The 24084-nt window shown below is 42.4% G+C and overlaps 1 protein-coding gene across 14 annotated transcripts in view; it reads right to left on the minus strand.

The window, feature by feature from the left end:
• BVES (blood vessel epicardial substance) overlaps positions 1–24084 on the minus strand; it is a 53810-nt gene that overhangs the window by 13551 nt on the left and 16175 nt on the right. For 7 of the 14 annotated variants that reach the window (XM_043510722.1, XM_043510720.1, XM_043510725.1 and 4 more), the window contains 5 exons: positions 22216–22340; positions 14630–14713; positions 9252–9439; positions 7564–7672; positions 3541–3708 (listed from right to left, as the gene is read on the minus strand). In XM_043510722.1, coding sequence (XP_043366657.1) covers positions 3541–3708; positions 7564–7672; positions 9252–9439; positions 14630–14713; positions 22216–22340 — 674 coding nt within the window. Of the gene's footprint in view, positions 1–534; positions 655–1369; positions 2922–3434; positions 3709–7563; positions 7673–9251; positions 9440–14629; positions 14714–18375; positions 18752–22215; positions 22341–24084 lie in introns of those variants that run through there. The other 7 variants (XM_043510727.1, XM_038395361.2, XM_043510729.1 and 4 more) reach the window with 5 other exon arrangements.

Here is a 24084-nt window from a genome sequence, read left to right on the forward strand (position 1 = left end):
GAGCAGCAACTAAGAGAGTAAGGAGGATTCCTGTCTCACACTGGTATTACACCGGTATATCTTCACTGACTTCAATGGGGCTGCTCTTGATTTACACTGGTGTAACTGAGAAAAGAGTCAGTCCCATATCGGATGTTTAATTGTTGGAAGAAGAACCTATACCCACAACACAAGAGAGTTCACTTCTGCTGTGGAGATGGCAATCAAATTATAACAGTGATCACTTCCTGACCTATCAGCTACTTGGCTAGAAATATTTACATCAGTCATGGGTTCAGATTCTAAGGCCTGGTTTACACTGCAAAGTTAGGTCAATGTAAGCTGCCTCAGCCTGACCTAGTTGCGCATATGTCTACACTTAAATTTGTCTCCTACCCAGGTAAACGCCCTGTTATGGTGACATAGTAATACCACCTCCCTGAGCAGTGTTAAGCCAGGGTTGATGTACTGAGGTTGATGCAGCACACATGTAGACACTGTTACTTATGTCAACTCTAACAGTCCTCCAGCTGTTCCACAATACCAGACACTAGCCATTTTGGTCACCATTGTGAACTCCACTGCCCAAGGTCACGGGAGATCAAGGAGATCCTGCAAGCCAGTACTGCATCAGACCATGAGCAAAGGGCCTGGAGGGTGAACACTGCACACAGCCTGAATGAGGAAAACGCAGACAGGAGAAAGGCCCAGGCATAGGCGGCGGGTATCAGAGGTTGGGGGAGGCTGCACCTCCCCAAAGAGCCAGGTGTAGCCCGCCCACACTCTGCCTCCAGGCCTCCTGCTTCCACTCAGCACGGCTCCAGTCTCCTGGAGTAGCCCCAGCTCAGGCTGTGCCACCCGCCCTCCCGGTACTCCGGGGTTGGGGGAGGGGGCTGTGGCCATGCTGCCTGCTCTGGGGCTGGGAGCACTAGCCTGCGTGGGGGTGGGGGCAGGGCTGGGGGCTAGCCTCCCCCAGCCAGCGGTTCACACGCTGCCCATGGGCCCCGGAGACCAAGTAGGAAAAGGAGAGGGAGATACACCAAGATATAATGGGGCTTCCCCGGCAGCAAACACAGATGCTGCAGACCCTTGTGGACCTACAGGTTCAACAATCACAGTGTTGCCTCCCTTTGCAGTCCATGCAGAACTCCACTGCAGCACCTCCCTTCCCCCTTTACCCCTAACATTCCACACGGCATCAGGGGTGACATCCCTACCCCACCACTGCACCCCAGGGGATATTAAGGACAACTACAGATTCACATACAGCAACGGTCGCTTTCACAGGTTAGCATATGTAGGTAAGATGGACATGAATTTTCTTCTTCTTTCACTTGGTTAATAAATGAATGGAACAGAACTGAAGTTTTTAATGTATTTCCTATTAAACTGAACAGATTTTTCTTTGCAGTGGTTTTGTTAATGAATAAAATTCTATTTGGAAAATAATTCATTTTTATTAGCTCACAACATATGCTGCAGAGTGCCTAGCAGTTCTAATAGCACCTGCTTACTTGTTAATGTACAGTGTGACAACTCATAGGATCACTGACATGGTGTAATAATCATAGATGTACAACAAGCACCACAAAATGAATAGGTGCACTGACAGTGTTATATTCATAGGTGTGAACCACCACCACCACACAATTCCTAACAGGCCCAAAACAGCAAGGCCAGGTTGAGCACAGTACACCACAATGCATTCCTGTGGCACACTGCTGAAGTTCTCTTCCAAAGCCTCCCTGAGCAGTATAGCTCCATGTTGAGCTCTTCTAACAGCCCTTGTGTCTGTCTGTTCAAATTCAGCCAGCCAGCCATTCCACCTCTGCCCTACACCCCGGGGCGGCAGCTTTTCCCCCGCAGCTTCACAATTATGGTGCAGGACATAGCAGGCAGCTGTAATCATTGGGATGTTTTTTCCCCCACTGAGATCCAATCTTGTAAGCAAACACTGCCAGCATCCCTTCACTCTACCAAAAGCACATTCAACTATCATTCTGCACCTGCTGAGCTGGTAGTTGAATCTTTCCTTGGTGCTGTTGAGGTGTCTGGCTTCATGAGCCAGGGGCACAAGAGTCATTTCAACATCATTTCATTGCTAATTTGCCACTTGGAAAGGAAGTCCCAGCTTGTAGCTTTCTGAACAGTCCTGTTACGCACCTTCCCTGACCAGCCAGCACTGATGTCGGTGAAGCGTCCCTGGTGATCGACCAATGCTTGCATAACCATTGAGAAGTAGCCCTTTTTGTTGATGTATTCTGTGGCAATGTGATCTGGTACCAAAATAGGGATATGGGTGCTGTCTGTTGCTCCACAGAAGTTTGGAAACCCCACTGCTGCAAAACCATCTACTATGTCCTGCACATCAGAGTCACAGTCCTGCATAGCAGGACACGATTAATGGTCCTGCATACTTGCACGACAAAAGTTGCCACAGTGGATTTTCCAACTCCAAAATGGTTTCCCACTAGATGACACTAATATGGCATTGAAAGTTTCCAAAGGACTATTGTCACTTGCTTCTCCACTTTCAGGGCAGCTCTCATCCCAGTGTCCCTGTACTGGAGGGCTGGGTGAGCTCAGCACACAGATCCAGGCATGTGGTTTTGTGCATCCAAAAGTTCTGCAGCCACCACTTGTCACCCCAGGCCTCCATTACGATGCGATTCCCAGTCAGTGCTTGTTTCTTGGGGCCAGAAATGGCGCTCCACCATCTGCAGCTGCTCCATGAATACCACTAACCACCTTGAACTGGCTCTTGCTATGGCCCACAGCTATCTGTCCTCCAGGTAGTCCCGTTCCCCGTAAATCAGAAGGTTCTTCTTATGGCTTTGCAAGTACCAGAGGATCGTGCGTCCTGTGCTTGCAATGTTTATGAAAATAGTGCAGAGCTGCGTAGGCTCCATGCTTCTATCAGAGATGGCGGACAGAGAGGAGGGCTGTGCAGTTTTGTGAGGTTTTTAAATATGGCATGAAAATTATGGGATATAGATGACATTATGGGATGGAGACAGTTGCATGCTGGGAAGTTGACCCCTTGCGCCCCGACACAGTGATGATTTGTTTCTGCCCCACCATTCGTTGCCAAATCTTCCCAAAAGACAGTGCGTTGGACGGTGACAGGTTACACACTGGGATCCCTACCTACGATGCACCACACTGTGCATCAACACAAGCACTCCTGACGAGTACGCACAGCAACACGGCAAAGAGCCAAGCACGCATGTAAGCGATATACTAACTGCATCAGCTTTATGCCAATGTAAGTTGTGTCAGTGAAAGTTTGTGTTGCAGACATGGGCCTTAATCACACCTCTTTTCTCTCGACCACTGACCTGACATTGATGAGCATCTTTACCATCCAAAACACCCAAATATTCTGCAATAAGCACATTTTTGATACACAAAAAACAATTCTGTCTTTTGTGGCGGGGGCGTCTGTTGTGAAAGAATGTGAATTTAATGGAATATATGAGCAGGATTAAGAGGATAAAATTAACCTGTCTTTATAGCATCTAACAATATAGCACAGGGAGGGGAACCTCCCTCAAAACTCACCTTATCATTTAGTGTTGGATCATTCAATGAGTAGAGTTTGTTTGTAATATCTTTACCGATAAGATACCTAAATATTTCATAAAGGAATGGTTCAGATTCCAGAAAGTAAGTCAGTCGTTCCCTGGACCAGCACAGAAACTTACAGTTGTCATCTGCAGTAATGGTGACCTAAGAAAAAACATATGTATAGAATTAACACCGCTTTATTGTTTGAAAAACAGATCACACCAGATTTTAATTTTGGGATGCAGCAAAAATAAACTAGTGCAGTCATGACTCAACACATGTATATTCCATAAGATACATACCACCTACAAGTTTAAAGGCACCCAAGATGCTTCTTAATATATTTTTTAAAATTCCATTTTTTAATAAGTGCAGTAAATGTTTTCAGCTGAGATTTTTTTTTTTTAATTTTTCATTTGTTTAATGGACTGGCAGAAGTGTATGCCATGAGAATCCTTCCCTCGCCAAATAGAGTTGTCTCCATAAGCACAGTTAAGTTCAGCATTTGTAATCCAGAGATATATTTAGAAATAAAATATAAGGAACACAACTTTTAATTCCACTGAAATTCACTGGACATAAAACAATCAAATTAAATCCAGTGGCCTTAATGCAATTCCCATCTAATTACATGAGAGCTAAATTTGTCCTAGAAAGGTTTTTGAAAGGATAGTGTGGAAAAATCTCTTTACTCATGTGAATAGTCCCACTGATGTTCTAAGACTACTTATGTAAGTAGTTATTCATAGTTACTACGTGTTGACACAGTTGGTATATGAAAAAAAATTATGAATGATATTTTAATGTTTTGAAATCTCATAGAAATTGTTACAGCTTGATTTGCCCTGTCATCAGCTACAACAAAATTAGTGACCTTTTCATAAAGGCAAGTCTTCGACACCTGTACTAAACAATCAAAGCAATTAGTCATCAATAGTACTGTCACGGAAGTTACAGAGAGGTTTACATCCCCTTTTCAGGAAGACAATTACAAACTTATAAACACTTGAGCAGGTCTTGCATTCTAGCCAGAAGAGGGCAGTGGCACACAAAAACCACTATAATCACAGTTCAATACTGCTGTAGCCATATTTAAATCAATCACTTATTTTACAAAAAAAAAAAGTAAACAATTTAAAGTAGGACTCGTATAGTTACTTCTTTCCTAAGTTACTTGTAGCCTTTTTTCTCCTTAAAATAAATTCAAGGAGGTGTAAGTCTCAGAAGGTGAGGGAACACTGTCACATACTAGACACAGGTTTTAAGTGATACATTGTAGTCTCCGTTTTTTGTAATAGTTCTTAAAAGTACAGGTTTGGGAAGAGTATTTGTTCATCAGCACAGCCAGCGGATGGAGCACAAAAAGTTCTATAGATCATTAAATATAAAGTCCTGCATGAACATTCCTGATGAGATTTTTTTATTTAGGTCAGAGTGTGGAAATTAAAAACAAAACTAAAATCTAGAAAGTGAAATAATTTTAAGGTAGGAGAAATTTGATGCTAAACTATTTCCCTTCAATAGCATTAATCAATGTCTGATCATCTTCTAAAGGAGAGATTACATGAAGAGGATTGCAAGTGTACAGGATTCCTTTAGTGAATATATCTTCACAACCATCTCTCCTTGGCCTTATGCTGAGTTCTTGACTGGAACATATTATCCTAATCACTGACTTGGATGCCATACCAACCCTGCCTCCCTTCCTGGCATGATGAGTGTCACAGTCCAATAACTATTGCACAGTCAGTCATTTATGAATAGTAACATGTTAAGGAACTAGCAATACATCTGGTACTGATTTTAGCATTTTGGGTAGAAAACCTTCCCTCCTTAATGTTTTGTTTTCTGCTGCATACCAGTACATAATACTTTCAGCCACCTGTTCACCTTCCAGAGCTTCTAAAGCAACACAAGTTAAACTGAGAAAAAAGCCACTGTTATTCTGCATAAGAGTGTCTGCATGGGGAGTTATACCAGTAAAACTATAGTGGTACAATTATACTGGTATAGTAATTCTGGGAAATTTCCCCATGTAGACAAGACCCTTAGAAACCATGATCACTGCTGCAGCATGCAGATAGAAAGATAGGGGATTTCTGAGACAGCAGCATTGTTCTATAACATGGCAGGAAGAGCTTGATCCAACTCAACTGAAGTTAATGAGTGTCTTTTCATTGACTAATGGGAATCAGATCAAGCAATAGGATCAAGTCCTAAGAGATGTTAGAACCACACCGTTTTCCTTCAGAGTGCAAGGCCATCAACTACTAGTCACGTTGGTCTCTGTTGGCTTTACTCTGGATTCAGACCAATGTAATGAGATCAGATTGTAAACTCTTTGGGGCAGGCACTGTCTTTGTGTTCTGCATTTGTACAGCGCCTAGTACAATGAGCTCCTGGTCCATGACTAGGGCTCCTAGATGATACAATAATACAAAATAATAGTGTCATTCTATGTTATAGTATCAGATCAGCTAAACCTAAAAATGAGACCCCCTAAGATCACTCCCTGTCTCCAGTCTGGTACTCTATGGCATGTTATACTAGGCATCAACGCCTGCAGCCTTACTTATGTGATGCTCAGGGGTGAAAGTAATATAAAAGACATACCGGTACAGGGGCCTGGCTTTGAGCCCCCAGAAGGGGCAGGGCCTTGGGCAGAAGGGGCGTGGCTGCAGGGGTCAGCCTCCCCCACAACAGCCCTTCCGCGCAGCCCATCCTGGGCTGCCTGGGGTTCTGGTGGCGATTTAAAAGGGGCTGGGGCTCCCGCCGCTGCTGCAGTAGCGGTGGCAAGGAGCCCCGGGCCCCTTTTAAATCACCAGGCACAGGGACAGCTGCCCCCCCTCCCCCCCGTGCTGTCGGCAGTCCGGGGGGGGAAAAAAAAAAAAAAAAAAAAGAGGTAAAAGGGGCAGCGACGTTAAAATGAGTCGACTGTGTACATGCCAGTACTGGCTGCCACTTCTTACTGGTATGCCGTACCGACCCACTTTCACCTCCGGTGATGCTCTTGTTGAAGTCATTGGGAGTTTTGTCTGACTATAGACTAACTTTTGCTCTTAATCATAAGGACAATTTTTGTGTGCATGTGTGTTCAGAAAGGAGGCCTGCTCCTTAAAGACAACATCTCATATAATAAATTAATTTTACATTTTTGGGAACACAGAAAAGAAATAAATGAATAAAGTGACTCAATATAAGTAATTACTGCTGAATGACAACTGCAATATTTCACACATTAGCTTTTTTTTCAATTGAACACATTTAAAGGGACACCAACTTCAAACTTGTAATAGGGGTTTGTTTTTTTTTTTTAAAGCAGATACAACTAATGCCTAAGATTACTGTAACTAAAAGAGTTTAAAAGAAGAAAAATATTTTTTCAGTTTGTCGTCTTTGCGCATTTGACAACATGTTGCATACAGCCAGTTTCATACTTTTACAGTAGAGTCAGTTAAGCCCAGATCCTGCAGATAAGCACCCTGTGGGTGGATAAAGTGAAGTATATGCATGTTTGCAGGACCACAGCCTTAATTGTGAGTGTGACACATACAGCAATAGTAGAAAGGAGGAACATTAAAAATATAAAAGTGTGATTGTAAACCAGGGGAACCAGAGGCAGCTGTAGTACCCGAAATTCCCTTTAAAAAAAAAAAAAAAAAACTTGCTAGATTCAGTTTGATGGCATCTTTTTAACCTACATATATTTCACGCAACATTTTGCTGACAATTTCAAACCTCCTTCTGACTTATATGTCCTCCACAGGGAGTGCAGATCCTATTAAACAGAATTTAAATATATGAACCGTAGGGGGAAAGAACAGCATAGAACAAGCCTATACTGAGGTTTGTCAGTGAAAAAGCTAGTATTTTGAAATGAATTACTAGTCAGGAGTATCTTTTAAATGGCCTAACATATACATTTTAAATATAAAAAACCCCTAGCAAAAACTGTGTAAGTCAATAAATTCAGTGCTCATTAAGTTCATATCCAGTGGCAGCCAAATAGAGACATACCTGGAATTTCTCACCCCGGTTCATCTGAGTTGATCGAAATTCAGGAGAATCTATAAAGGCACAGGGGTAAACATTATGCAGAAAATGCCCTCGATAGGAGACCTTCATTCTGATGATAAAAATATTTGTTAGAACATTTAAAAACCATAAGGTAGAACAACAATCTAAATTTGAATAGGATTATTGAGAATGATAATACAGAACTCAGAAGTCACTGTAAATCCATGTTTCAGGGAATTTCCACCAAGCATCTGACCTAGTTGTCAGCCAAATAATGAGAGTTTTGACAAAAATTAGTTTGCTTCTAAAGGGAGCAGTATCGCATCCTAAAAACAGGCTACATGGTTTGAAGTAATAAGTATATCCTTCAAAAAGTGGTGCTATTTGTAATAACATCACAGCATCAGCCAATTTAAGTTGCCTGATATAATCCCCAGGAGTACTGCTTTCAGGATTATATTTCTAAAATAAAAACCTAGAAGCAGAGCGGTGTGAATAATGATTTTTTTTGGGTTGCTAGCAATTCCAAAACAAAAAAACAGTACTGTTGCGGGTCAAATGGGAAACAATTTTTCGGACATTTTTGGTGAATATTTTGTCTCTTTCAACCATTTTAAAAAGCTTTTTATTTTTTTTCCAAATCAAAATTAGAAGCAATTGCCCAAAGATAAATTTTGAAATGAAGTTGTTTTGAAGTGAAAAATTGAAACACTGTTGAGAAAAATGTCAAAATGAAAAGGTTTGGGTTTTTTATTTATTCGCTGATTAGGGTTTATTTCCACTCCAACAATTCAGCAAAGCCTACACAAATTCACTAAACATTTCAGTGTTGTCGAATCTGCATATTTCACTGAAAAAAGGGTTTCGGCCAAAAAAATTGCCCAGGTCTACCCAGAAGGCAGCATCCAGTAGGAAGAATACTACATCTATCAAATGTCCTCCGAATACCGTGGGTTTGATCCACCTGCAGAGTTACATAGGGTGCCACTAGCACCCCTGGGAAAGAGGAAAAACGGCGGAGCCACATCTTACAGGGAATATCAGCTTTAAATTCTAGCTAGAACTCCACAACAGCTTCATGAACAAAGTCTGATCAAGGGAAGTTATGAATCAGCTGGCTCTGCAGATCCCATTGGCCGGGAACTGCGGCCAGTGGGAGTTGCAGGGGTGGCACCTGAGGGTGGAGGCAGCATGCAAGGCTGCCTAGCCAAACCTCCGCCTAGGAGCGGCAGGAACAGGTTGACGCTCGCGGGGAGCCACCCAAGGTGAGCGCCCCCCTCCCACGGATCCGGTACCCCCAACCCCCAGCCCTCCCCGCATTCTGAATCCCTTGTGGCCATTCCTTCCCATGTCACTGCTTCCAAGAAGCCACGCAGAGCCAGGTAGGGAGCCTGCTGGCCCCAAGCCAACTGGACTATAAACCTGATTTTCTATGAAGATTAGAAATGTCGGTTTAATAGAGCTTTTGGTTGGTACAGGACCGGATAAACACAGCTTTTACTGTATATTGCGAACAATTATTTTTAAAATGACCTTCCTTTGAATTTGTTTTTCATTCCACCATCATGCAATACACAAGACTTTCCCAAACTTTAAGAAGTGGGGTTTTTAAACCACAAAAGTTTACGCTCAAATAAATTGTTAGTTTTTAAGATGCCACCAGACTCCAAACTTTATGCAGCACATACTTTCCCTTTAGCAGGATACTTAGTCGATCATCAACTGATGTTTTGTCCTCTGCAGCATATGCTTGACCTGTTTTTAAAGTCTGAATGTTGCAGAATTGTCCAGTTAATCTCTGGAACAGTTCTGGAGGTACGTGGAGTGGTTGAAACATTCTCTTGTACAGACTACTGAACTCCTTCTCTATCTTGATCTGGAATGCAACAACAGATATCATAAAGACAAATGGGTCAGTGAAGAAACCAAAGTGCAAGATTATTTTTCAGTTCCACAGGTTGCTATAAAAATTCACCATTTGCCAAAATGGTTGTAGCTGAGACACCTCTGGTTCTGTCTACATATAGGGCAGGAAAGAACTGGCATCTCTCCACAAATGTTGACTCTCAGATGGTGACCATAGCACCTGTTTATGCAGAGCTAAAATTGTGTCAAGATGGTATGCTGCACTTTAAACATCTTTTCCGTACAAGCAGAATTTGAATTGATGTAAACGGTCATTCTGGATTTATACTGCTGTAAGAGCAAATAGAGTTTGGCCCAGAAAGACATCTGGAACATCAAGACCCCTGTGTATTTCACTACACATCTGTGCCTCAGGACCGAATGAGGGAGCACCTCTTCATATTCATGGCTTGTATGCAGAGGGACAGCAGGCCTGCAAGCCCTAAAAACAGAGCCAGCATGCAGAAACCCACCATACGCACATGTCATGAGTGAGGAAGAAGCTACTGCCAGATAAACATCCCACTCTTGGGAGCCCACCCAAACTGAGGGAAGAGGGAAAGGAAGCTGGCTGGAATCCTAAGCCTGAAAGTATTTCCTGAACGAAAGCAACTGGGAAGGAGACAGCAGCTAGTGCTTTGGGTCCTTGTCTACCCCAAAGCACAGGAAAGCTTGAGCAGAGAGGCCTGCTTGGCGATGGAACAGGACACACAGACAAAGGGTGTGGACATCAAAAAATAAAAAGGGAAGTAAACATATTCAGAATGGAAAATAAAGAAAAAATGATAAGCAAACTTATAGATGGGGCTGGTAGCACCACCTGTTATTGTTGCCCAACACTTCCCATTAGAAGACCCCAATTTCAGGTCACTTATCACTTTGCCAAACTTAAAACTACTTTAGCTGAAATTTTCCATGCCAGGTATCTGCCTCCAGCTCAATTTTTGTGGAAAATTTCATCCAAAACAGGACAGCCATTTCCAAGATTGAGACTAAAGAAAAATAACATTTTTCCATGTTAAAAATATTCTAGTGACCTTTTCATTGGAAAAGCCCCTATGCTTTGGAATAGGGACTTTACTTTTGACAGGGAGGTGGCCTTTGTGTCAGGGATGCACTTTTTGCCATCACTGTGAAAATCCGTCCAAATCTGGCCAAGTTATACTTCTGAAAGGCACATTTGCACAAGTTCATTTGAGATTTGCTATAGCTTAACAGCGAAAAGTCTTGAAAGATTCTATCCTCACTGAGCATGCTCGAGGCCTGTCACAGCTCCTTGTGCTGACCAGAAAACACATGTGCCTGTCCCACAGAGCATGTTCCAGTCCAGGGGCAAAGGTAGGCTAGTCTTTTAGCTATGGCTGCTCCTGGCTAGGGTGTGTCCAGACACCGGCACTGAGAACAGGGAAGCCGTCTCTCCTGTGCTCTCAGTGACCCCAGCCCCCTACTCTATTGGGACCCAGGCAACGCAGCGGAAGGAATAGTCTGATTCTAATGCAGAGGGGACAAAAGCCAGACATAGGGCATTGTGAGTGAGGGCCAGGCAGTAGATAGGGGGACAGAGCCTGAGGGTGAAGACTGGGACTGGCTGGGCAAGGAGCCCGAGAACCCGTAGGGATGGGAAGGGATAAGGATGCTGGTGAGAAAGATCTGACAAGAAGACAGTGTGTGACTGGCTGGGTAAAGCAACTGGGACAAGGAGCCAGAGGAGGTGAGGACACTGAGAATGGATGAGAAGCCTGGGGAGGGAGATTGGGACTGGGAGCACTGCCTCTTATGGAGGCCTGGGAAACATGGGCAGGGGAGTACTGGAGGAACACAGAGACAGACTGGGGAGGGAGACTGGGAGTGGGAAAAGGGGGATCCTGGGGCTGGGACCAGAAGCCTCTCAGAAGTGGAGACTGGCACTGACTAGATGAGGAGAATGAAACTGGGATACACAGAGGATTGGAGCAGAGACAAGGGCAGGAGGATTCATGGAGGTGATGGGACAGAAGGGGTCAAGCTAGGAGGGAAATGAGCAGAAGTGTCAGTACCCACTGCAGCACACATTCCTCCAGAGTCTGCAATGGAACCCATGATCCCAGAGTCTTACCATGTCTTTGCTGCCAGCAAATATCTTTGAAACCCACTGGCAAAGTGTCCCATCCCTCTTTACAGCTAGTCCATATAGAGGATAACAACCTAGTACTGCTATCAGTTATTCGGTTAGCTCAAGCGGCTGAGGTCTGTGCAGTGGATCTAAAAGGTTCCAACCTGCTAATAATCCCTGTGGGTGTCAATATAATGCCACATGAAAGAACTTCCATTTTTCAGTTTGCTTTTTTAAACATCTAGAAAATTACACACACAAATTACATTAAAAAAAACATTAAGGATGCAAAGTCAAGCCCTGAAAAGTTAAGAAAGGCCAGATTAACATTACATGTGCACCTTTAATCTGGCCTCCTTATGCATATCCATTATGATATAGCCTTTAAATACCTGAAAGAGGGGTGTTGGAATGGAATCGCTCAGGCAAGATTAACAATAAGGTTGTTAGCACTCAAGCTACTGTAACTATGTTTGTACGAGACTGAAGTTTTCAATTACCCAGGCTGTGCTGCACATCACAGTTCTTAACAACTAACAAGGGCCTATGCCCAGGCAAAGCAAAGTTTCAATTTAAACATACACGTGTCATAAATATAAAGGGAAGGGTAAACACCTTTAAAATCCCTCCTGGCCAGAGGAAAAATCCTTTCACCTGTAAAGGGTTAAGAAGCTAGGATAACCTCGCTGGCACCTGACCACAATGACTAATGAGGAGACAAGATACTTTCAAAGCTGGAGGGGGGGAGAAACAAAGGGTCTGGGTCTGTCTGTGTGATGCTTTTGCCGGGGACAGAACAGTAATGGAGTCTTAGAACTTAGTAAGTAATCTAGCTAGATATGCGTTAGATTCCGATTTCTTTAAATGGCTGAGAAATTAGACTGTGCTGAACAGAATGGATAATCCTGTCTTTGTGTTTTTTTGTAACTTAAGGTTTTGCCTAGAGGGGTTCTCTATGTTTTGAATCTAATTACCCTGTAAGGTATTTACCATCCTGATTTTACAGAGGTGATTCTTTTGACCTTTTCTTATATTAAAATTCTTCTTGTAAGAAATTGAATGTTTTTTCATTGTTCTTAAGATCCAAGGGCTTGGGTCTGTGGTCACTTATGCAAATTGGTGAGGATTTTTATCAAGCCTTTCCCAGGCAGGGGGGGTGCAAGGTTTTGGTGAAGATTTGGGGGGGGGGGGGAGAGATGTTTCCAAACAACGCTTTCCCAGTAAACCCAGTCAAACGTTTGGTGGTGGTAGTGGAAGTCCAAGGGCAAAGGGTAAAATAGTTTGTGCCTTGGGGAAGTTTTAACCTAAGCTGGTAAAGGTAAGCTTAGGAGGTTTTCATGCAGGTCCCCACATCTGTACCCTAGAATTCAGAGTGGGGAAGGAACCTTGACAACATGGTAGGGAGAAGTGTGCTAGGGATCATAATAGATCAATCACAGAATCCCCTAAGGTTGCTAATATCTGCATATAGGTTCTGTGCAACTGTGAGGTTAGATGGACTGATTGCAATTGACATCTCTTCTCCAGTCAGTCCCTCCTTTGTGTCAGCAATTTTAACTTAATGCTGCGTATCTCCCTGCATGTGATCTTACCAGTTCACAGACAGGGTCAAATTTTATTCTTAGATGTGTATGTGCAGCCCCCGTGGACAGAGTTGGGAATTACACAAGCATTTGTGAGGGCAAAACTGACTAAGGAAAACAAAACAAAGTTTAGAGCTTTCATGATCTAATATGTAAATGTATCTAAGTGGAAAGCAGGCGTAACTGAAGTGCCGCTTTTAAAATGAGTGATCAGGTGGGAGGTATTATTCTCCTTTGAGAGCCTTCCCTCTCAAAGCAGTGTTCACCCTAACCTAAGTAAGCACAGTTGATTGCTTTGCAGGCGTCATTGTGGGCCATTTTCCAAATGAGCCATATGGGTAGGTATCAGTTTTGCTCTGTGATAGATGAAGAGTTCTGCCAAAGCCTCGAGCCAGAGTGCTGCAGAGGCACTGATTAGGATCTTTTAGCTTCTGAGTTAGGGGGAGGTTCTTAAAAGAACCAAGTAAGTAAAGCCTCAATAAGCTAAAACCACAGAAGTCATATTTTGGTCAGGAAAGAACCCATTGTTTTTCCACACACTACATTTAATGAAATAAATATTTAACTGAAAATATCCATTATTCATTCTGCAATACGGCTTGAATTTTAATTGTTTTTCCATTCTTTCTAGACTATTTGATGTATGAGGCCAAGTAAATAAAAATGATTCTGGGTGGTGGTCAATACTTTCAGATAGAAAATCTCATTCAAAAATTATTTTCTAACTTCTTTGCTACCTTCTGTGGTTATGTTTAAAACAACCAATTTTCAAGTTCATAGAAAAAGCAAAGTTACATTCACTGCAATTACAAAGAGTGGAGTAAGTAGCAGATGTTGCATCTACAAGAAGAGTTATTGCTCAGAAGGTATAATGAAGAAGATGCATATATTGTCTGGCATATGTTTTCTTGTTTCCATTTAATTTTACAGTATTTTTAAAATTCACATGATGGATGGGTTTATGTTGCAAGATATTCAGAGCCTGATTTTCAGAGGTGCTGAGCATCCACTGCTTACAACTGCAGTTATGGGTGCACAGAACTTCTGAAAATTGGACCCTTAGAGTCCAATTCATCATTGTGCCATTGCCTCTCTTTACTTGCTAGGTTAGCACAAAGGGGCAAGTTTAAGTGATCTCAGGGGAAATTACCCTTTCTATTGGGAGCTCCTTATGCTAAGTGCACAGTCAACCCAACCAGCTCTGCCCCACCTCGGAAAATAGAAGAAGCAGGGCAGGGATGGATTGTATTGAGCGTGGCGTGGCCAGTGTGGATCCCCCAGAAGACCACTGCACTGTACTTGGGCTCTTCCCAAAGACAAGAATTGCAGAGGAGAAGCCTCTTCTACCAATAAAGGGGAGTGTGTGTGAAAGGCCACTGTTATGTACTCAGACACTTGTTTTCAAAGCAAGAAGGAGAATTCTGAACAGATGATCTGCACTTTAAGCAGTCATTCACATCAATGCACAGTGAGAGTAAAATAGTGCCTGATTTGGTAACATTTCACTCCCACCATCTTCTGGGCAAAGGACTACAGAAGGTGTAAGGCAATGGAGTAGCAGGACTGGGATCTTCAAATGAAGAGAGTGGAGTTGTTTGACGATACAGTCACACTGTCACTTCGCTTTGTCTGTCACTGAGGGGGGAGTATTCTAATCATGATGGAAATTTCTAAGCTGGTATTTACATGCATGAAACTACTTTTATACTGCTAAGTTCAAATCATAGAAGATTAGGGTTGGAAGAGACCTCAGGAGGTCATCGAGTCCAACCCCTTGCTCAAAACAGGACCAATCAACTAAATCATCCCAGCCAGGGCTTTAAAACTTTTAAAGGATGGAGATTCCACTACCTCCCTAGGTAACCCATTCCAGTGCTTCATCACCATCCTAATGAAATAGTTTTTTCTAATATCCAACCTAGACCTCCCGCACTGCAACTTGAGACCATTGCTCCTTGTTCTATCATCGGCCACCACTGAGGAACAGTCTAGATCCATCTTCTTTGGAACCTCCCTTCAGGTAGTTGAAGACTGCTATCAAATCCCCCCTCACTCTTCTCTTTTGCAGACTAAAAAATTCCCTCAGCCTCTCTTCATAAACTACGTGCCCCAGCCCCCTAACAATTTTAGTTGCCCTCCACTGGACTCTCTCCAATTTGTACATATCCTTTCTGTAGTGGGGGGCCCCAAACTGGACACAGTTCTCCAGATGTGGCCTCACCAGTGCCGAAGAGAGGGGAATAATCACTTCCCTCAATCTGCTGGTAATGCTCCTTTTAATGCAGCCCAATATGTAGTTAGCCTTCTTGGCAACAAGGGCACACTATTGACGCATATCCAGCTTCTCATCCACTGTAATCCTCAGGTCCTTTTCTGCAGAACTGCTGCTTAGCTGGTCGGTCCCAAGCCTGTAGCAGATGGAAGGATCCCATGCACTAAGTGCAGGATTCTGCACTTGTCCTCAAATTTCTTTTTGCCCAATCCTCCAATTTGTCTAGGTCACTCTGGACCCTATCCCTACCCTCCAGCATATCTACCTCTCCGCTCAGTTTAGTGTCATCTGCGAACTTGAGGAGGGATCCATCCCATCATACAGATCATTAATGAAGATGTTGAACAAAACTGGCCCCAGGAGCGACCCCGGGGCACTCCACTTGATACTGGCTGCCAACTAGACATCGAACCATTGATCACTACCCACTGAACCTGACAATCTAGCCAGCTCTCTTTCCACCTTATAGTCCATTCATCCAATCCATACTTTTTAAACTTGCTGGCAAGAATACTGTGGGAGACCGTATCAAAAGCTTTGCTAAAGTCAAGATATATCACGTCCACCACTTTCCTCATAGCCACAGAGCCAGTTATCTCATCATAGAAGGCAATCAGGTTTGTCAGGCATAACTTGCCCTTGGTGAATCCATGTTGACTGTTCCTGATCACCTTCCTCTCCAAATGCTTCAAAATGGATTCCTCGAGGACCTGCTCCATGATTTTTCCAGGGACTAAGGTGAGACAGACTGATCTGTAGTTCCCTGGATTCTCCTTCTTCCCTTTTTCCAATTGTTTGGGACCTCCCGTTTGCCACAAATTTTCAAGAATAATGGCCAATGGATCTGCAATCACATCAGCCAATTCTCTCAGCACCCTCGGATGCATTAGATCTGGACCCATGGACTTGTGCATGTCCAACTTTTCTAAACAGTCCTTAATCTGTTCTTTCACCACTGAAGGCCGCTCACCTCCTTCCCATACTGTGCTGCCCAGTGCAGCAGTGTGGGAGCTGACCTTGTCTGTAAAGACCAAGGGGAAAAAAGAAGCATTCAGTACTTCAGCTTCTTCTACATCACCTGTCACTAGGTTGCCTCCCCCATTCAGTAAGGGTCCCACACTTTCCCTGACCTTCTTGTTGCTAAGATACCTGTAGAAACCCTTCACATCCCTTGTTAGCTCTAATTCCAATTGTGCTTTGGCCTTCCTGATTACATCCCCAAATGCTCAAGCAATATTTTCTCCTCTCAAGTCATCTGTCCAAGTTTCCACTTCTTGTAAGATTCCTTTTTGTGTTTAAGCTCTCTGAAGATCTCTCAGTTAAGCCAACCTGGTCCCCTCCCATATTTGCTATTCTTTCTGCACATCTGGATGGCTCGTTCCTGTGCCCTCAATAAGGCATCTATAAAATATAGCCCGCTTTCCTGGACTCCTTTCCCCCTCATATTAGCCTCCCAGGGGATCCTGCCCATCAGTCCTCTGAGGGAGTCGAAGTCTGCTTTTCTGAAGTCCAAGGTCCGTATTCTGCTGCTCTCCTTTCTTCCCTGTGTCAGGATTGTGAACTCAACCAACCATCTCACTGTCACTGCTGCCCAGGTTGCCACCCACTTTTACTTCCCCTACTAATTCTTCCCTGTTTGCGAGCAGCAGGTCAAGAGGAGCACGGCCCCTAGTTGGTTCCTCCAGCATTTGCACCAGGAAGTCGTCCCCAACACTCTCCAAAAACTTCCTGGATTTTCTGTGCTCTGCTGTATTGCCCTCCCAGCAGATGTCAGGGTGACTGAAGTCCCCCATGAGAACCAGGGCCTGTAATCTGGAAACTTCTGTAGTTGTCCGAAGAAAGCCTCATCTACCTCATCCTCCTGGTCTAGTGGTCTATAGCAGATGCCCACCGCGACATCACCCTTGTTGCTCTCACTTCTAAACTTAACCCAAAGACTCAAACAGGCTTTTCTCTAGTTTCATACTGGAGCTCTGAGCAATCATACTGCTCTCTTATATACAGTGCAACTCCTAGATCTTTTCTTCCCTGCCTGTCCTTCCTGAACAGTTTATACCCATCCATGACAGTGCTCCAGTCATGTGAGTTACCCCACCAAGTCTCTGTTATTCCAATCACATCATAGTTCCTTGATTGTGCCAGGACTTCCAATTATTCCTGTTTGTTTCCCAGGCTTCTTGAATTCATGTATGGGCACTTAAGATAACTAGCCAATTACCCTACTTTCTCAGTAGGGATCAGGAGGCCTCCCCTATTGCACCCTCCTTGTGTTTCCTCCCAGTATCCCACTTACCTCAGGGCTTAGGTCACCATCCCACCGCAAACCTAATTTAAAGCCCTCCTCATTAGGTTAGCAAGCCTGATTGAGAAGATGCTCTTCCCTCTCTTCCTAGCAATCCTTCTTCCTGGAACATCCCATGGTCGAAGAATCCAAAGTCCACTCTTGGACACCACCTGAGCAACCACGCATTTATCTTCACAATTTGATGGTCCCTACTTGGGCCTTTTCCTTCAACAGGGAGGAAGGATGAGAACATGACTTACGCCTCAAACTCCTTTATCCTTCTTCCCAGAGCCACGAAGTCACAGTCACCCACTCAAGGTCATTCTTGGCAGTATCACTGGTGTCCACATGGAGAAGTAGGAAGGGATAGCAGTCCAAGGGCTTGATCAGTCTCAGCAGACACACTGTCACATCCTGAATTCTAGCTCCAGACAAGCAGCACCGAGTTTCCTAGTCTAGATGGATGACTCCATTCCCCCTTAGGAGAGAGCCCCTGACAACCGCCACCCCATCTCCACCTCTTGGGAGTGGTGGACGTGGAACCCCCATCCCTAGGACAATGCTTCCCATGCCTTCCGGTCCATGGGGTCTCCCTCTGATCACTTCCCTCAGGTAACTCTTTCAAATCATTCTCCGCCATAGTATCTGTGCGGAGAGCCTGAAAATGGTTTCTTACCTCTATCTGCATTGGGGGTACAGGAGTTCTCCTCTTTCTTCTGGAGGTCACATGCTGCAAATTTTCTTCCCCATTTTGCACTGTCCTCTGAGTCTTCAGCATGCTGCTCCTGCAGTACCAAATGCTGTCGTCTATCCAGGAAGTCTTCATTTTCTCTGATGCAACTCAGGGTTGATACTTGGGTAGCTAGTCCTTTAACCTTCTCTTCCAATATGAAGACTAGTTTGCACTTGATACAGACGAAGTCACATCTATCCTCTGGGAGAAAGACCAAGATGGCATATCCTGTGCGGGTCACAACAGCGGATCGTTCATGATCCACATTGTCTTCATTTCAAGAGCCTCTTTAGATGTTTTATTTACTGCTCACAGAAGCCTGAAAGGCAAAAAACTCTGAGAACTCCCCCAAGGCAAACTCCCTCTGTTTGCCTGTCCTCTGTTTGCCGCTCATTTGGTTTTTTTATAAGGCTGCTGGCTCGAAGCAGTTGCCCTGGCCCAAAGACTTCCCTCCAATCAACCATTCAAGGCCCGTCTGGAACAAAGCGCTCCCAATTCATACTTTTCAAACCAACCAACCACATGGTCAAACAGTCAAAAATATTAGTGATCAATGGTCCTTATTCATTTATTAACACTTAACGGTAATACTCTCTTTGGCTCAAGAAACAGAGACAGCGTCTTCCATTACTGTGCACTTATTTAGCTATTTAGATTTTATGATGAATTGCCTCTTCCCCTAGACCAAGGGTGGATACAGCATTGTCTCTCAAACAGACACACACACACCTAGCAACAGAGGTGAAATGAGCAATTTCATGGTCAGTATTTGCTTGTATGTATTTTACCTCTAAAAGAGCAAGTGTGAGTGGTCACACATCAGAGATGGGTGCTATCAAAGGGACATAGAGTAAAAAAAAAAAAAAAAAAAGACAAGACGACAATATCAAAACTGATCTTCTTGCCAATGCGTGTCACCATTTAAAAATGCAACCTAAGACTAGGGCTGAATGGAGGTTCTTATGTAGTGTTGCATCTCTCCCGAACACTCAATTCCATCCAAAGGACTAGCTGCTATTAAAATCAAATATGGCCTGCTCTTAGAAGTCCCGGCTGCATTGCTTTACTGGCACACGCAATCTGAAGATGAAAATTAAAAAACAAACATAATTTTCCTTTCAGACGCCACTGAAAGGCAGTTGTCAACCATAACACGCTCAAGGGACAGTGCATATATAAATGGCCAACTGCACTTTTCCCAGTATGGGCCTAACCAGCCAACTAAACCCAGAAGAGGAATTTAGCAAAGTTATAAGATGGGCAAGAAGTCCCCCTACCCCACCTGTTAAAAGATACTTTTCTAACACTTTCATTGACTAATAGTTTATAAATTGAGTTTCAAATGCAAATATTCTTTATTTGGACCTACATAAACAATATCTATCAGTGTTTTATACTACTGCCCATCACTGAAGTATTTGAGTGCCTTTCCTGCAAGATCAATAGCAAAAGCGAAGTCCCTAGTGGACTCTGACACTTTTATACAGTCAAATTATTACTATGTCACACAAAAAAAAAGTATGTTAGTATTGCATTAAGTCTCAGATTTTAGTCACTTAAGTCAGAGTTAAAGTTCTTACTGCTATTTTAATCTTGGCCCTTTGCATACATCTGTTGCAAGAAGGTCTTTATCTTTATTGTTACTTTATCATAGAATACAGTGGTTCTCTGTGTTTTCAGTACCAGGATCTACCGCCCTCCCCCAACACCCTCTCTAATCTAATAGAAGAAGGGTAAGATGGTCATGATACATTAGTGACCCCTCTGGAGTTATGACATCCATGTTGGGAGCCTATAACACAATACATATGAAAATTTGTGTACAGTAAGTACTTAAATACAGTAATGGGTGGGGCATAACAGAGACAGAATATCTGAGTTTATAGGCAAAGGTGCCGTTTCATCATCATATCGTATTCTGAAGATCATGTATAAACAGATCAATAAAGAAAATGTTTCCTAAAATAATTGTGTAAGCATCTCAGGCAGAGAAGTAAAACAAGTGTGCTACTCCCTTTTAAATTGAAGAGATTTTAAAAGGCAATGGGCAATTTAGGCTCATCTTAGATAGGTTCAATATACTGCATGTAGCTAAATGGACAGTTAGCAGTAGAGCAATCTATCTAGTTTTAAAATAGTGACTGATGATGCTTCTAGACAAGAACTAGATAAAGCTTTACTTTGCCCTGCCAGGAAAGGAGGAGAATATGTGAGAGGGCAGCCAGGGGATTTGATTTGGTATCAGAATTCAGTTCCAGCTGGAATTTTTTCTTCCAGAACTGATGTAAGATACACTTTGGAAGGAGTAGGTCTGATTTCAGGTACTGGCTGAACAAAGCTAAAGGCCATGTTCTGCAGTACTTAACTGAGTAATGCACAGAGTTGTTCTGCTAAACACCTCAGAATTTGGCCCCAAGTATATTCCTGTAACCTTCTCATAGCAAATTTCTCTTAAGATTGGACTTTATATTGTACAAAATTTAAGTGAGCAAAAAATAAAATTTTCCCTTTTTCTTTCTAAGCCTAAAGATTTCTGAAAAGAGGCAAGGGGCTGCAGTCAGGACTAGCTATGTGCTAAAATTTAAAAATAAATGGTCATACACAAAAAGCATACATAAGGGGAACAAATTAATGGAAACACTGCTGTGGTCCACTGGAGCCATGGAATAGGCACATTTTAACCCTTATCTCCACCCATCAACTGAATTTGTTTACTCGCAGAATGGGAAGATATCAGGTGGCAGGATGGATAAAGGAAAGGGGATTCCCAAGGATCCTGGCCTCCAACCTCAGTGACTGTGCTCAAGTCTGTTGATTGACTCCTGTTCTACACTACTCTGAAGACCCTTCCAGATTATTGGCTCGCTCCCTCACCCGTTTCCTTTGATTCCACGGAGGGGAGTCACAGGGTGCACAGCCAGAGTTTAGGCAACTTTAGCTTTGCTGATTTGACCTGCAAATTATCCCCATGACCCAAACTGGTTAAAGGCAGGAATCATGTCACAATGTGGATCTTCCATCACCCTGCCCACTTTGTCATGCTCATTCCTGGGCATCCCAGATATCTGATAGAGAAGGGAATAGTATTTCACTTATCACTTTCCCCATCTGCAGGGTCTGACCAGGGTTTTCTTTGTGGATTTCCTTCCCTCTGCAGGACAGGGTGAGAGAGGACACATGGCCCAAAAGGTATTTTTGTATGACTGGACTGCAAGAAGAACATTAAAGTTGTTTGTATACAAACACCTACATTTATTTCCAGGTTTATAAAGAGCCAAAAGGTACTCTCAGCCTCCTCCACACCAGTACACCAGATACTTCTGGGTTTAAACTAAGCAAGAGAAGTTTTATCCCCAAAACTTGGGGCCTAATTTTCCAGGAATAATTAGTTATGGATGTCCACCTTGAGATATGCGGATCTGATTTTCAGAAGTTTTGAGCACCTATCCTCTAAAAAATCTGGCCCCTTTGAAATGCTCCAGTTGTGCATCCAAAAGTCACTAGTCACTTTTGAAATTTATGTCCTTGTCATTTAGATAAATAAAAAGATGCCTAACCCAAAAAAGAGAGGTTTAACATGGAAGTACTACATCAGACAGTGATGCACAAACTATCAGGATAAAATCATGCTAATGTTAGCTGGTACCTGCTGGGGTTGATAACTAACCCATTCAGGCAAAACTCCAACAGAATTCAATGGAAGGCTTGCCCAAGCACAGCCAAAGGACTTGGTCCATTCCTTGTACCCTACCAGACTCTGTAGTGATGATACTCTTTACATACCGGTCTTCTCTTGTACAGTAGATATATAAAATGCAGGAAGTTGACAACCAAGAACACCGAATTCCAGATCATTATATCCAAAGCACAGCGGTACAGCATGGCCCAGATGATGAAAAGTACACATCCTGTGAAAAATAAAGTAGGAAGTTAAAAGATGTAAAAATATTTTTACCAGATTTTATATATACACATTATATATATATATATATATATATATATATATATATATATATATATATATATATATATATATATATATATATATATATATATATATATATACACATACACATACACATACACACCCCATTTTTTTGATATAGATAATACAGCGCCCTATTTTAGATTACAGTGATTATGTTCAGAAGCGATGCATTTCACACGTTTCAGACTTAGGTACTATGGATCAAGGTAAGCAATGTTTTATTAAGTGTAAGTATAATAGTTAATTTTATTTAGTTACAAGAAGCATTTTAACTAAAACATACAACTGCTTCATACAGCTGGCATTACACTGATTTGAGACAAAAATGATAACAGGGTGGATAAAAATCAATGATTTCAAAAATATTGGATTTTTTTAATTTAAAATCAGATTTTTTGATAAAATGCTTTTTGAGGAAAATCCTATAATTTATCTTAATTAAAACTATCTCATTATGGAGTAGGAATTATAAATTCTAATTCTATAATATGAAACAATATATTCTTGTACTGTTTAAGAAAAGTTTTGTAAATGAGTTCCAATAGTTCATGGATTAGGGACCCAATCTTCTGAGGTTCCAGGGGCTTCAAGATTTAGGTTAATCTTTCTATCTACCCAATGGGAAGCGCCCAGTGCTCAGTCTAGTTTTGCAGTTCTCAAACTGTGGATTTGTATCTCCAGAGATAATATGCTTGTTAACAGCAAAAATGTTTTAAATAAAATAAATAAATAAATAAAATATAGAGAGAGGTGAGAAATAACAGACCTCAACCCTATTGTCCCTCTGCAAATTTGTATACACAGAGTCAATCCCTTACCTCTCTCTAAAAGTGCAAAGTTTCAAAAAGTTCAATGAATAGAAGATTGCTGGGGGCAGAATAGATTTGGACAAGGAGAAATAGTCTGGAGATAAAATGTGAGAAGGGAGGGACAGGCAGTAGAAACAAAAGTGAAACTGTTTGAGCAACATATTCCATAAGTCTTGAGGTCTTTCTGAGGGTAGCCTTCATTGATTTGAGGTCTACCATACTATTCTCTCACTAGAAGGGAAAACCTATAATGGCAGCAGACCACAATATTTTAATGAAGCTCCTCTACCTGTGGGTAGGACAGGCATGCGTGAAAAATGCAAACAGTGTAACAAAGAAATACAAGGCCTGGTTGCCGGAATGAAACAACATCATGAGAAGTGTTCCTTCTCAGGAGGAAGCTGCGTTGAAGAGGATGAAAGGAACGTGTCTGAACATGCAGGATCTTCAGGTTGGTAAACTTTTTTATTTCATACTTTAAGGACTGCCTGTCTTTCTTCTGAACTATTCTTGAATTCTCACGTTTGAGCAAGAAATATAGTTGTTACTCTATTGTACTATCATTTTAGATGCAGTTGTGATAAAAAAAAATAGCTGAAATAGGCAGCTCTTCCTTTTACAATTTCACCTTTAAAGTAGTACTGAGAGTCAGTGAATACAATGAGTAATGCTAAATGAGCAGTATGGTAATAATCATTAAATAACTGCATTGACTTATTTTGTTTAGTAGAATCCATCCTCAACATACAGGATTCTGAAGACTATCCACCTTCAAGATCACCATCATTGTCTATAGTTTCAGAGTTATCTGCCAAGGATAGTGTTTCAGTCACATCATGTATGTCACATAGCCAC

This window comes from Dermochelys coriacea, chromosome 3, assembly GCF_009764565.3.
Source record: "Dermochelys coriacea isolate rDerCor1 chromosome 3, rDerCor1.pri.v4, whole genome shotgun sequence".
Classification (NCBI taxonomy): Eukaryota; Metazoa; Chordata; order Testudines; family Dermochelyidae; genus Dermochelys; species Dermochelys coriacea.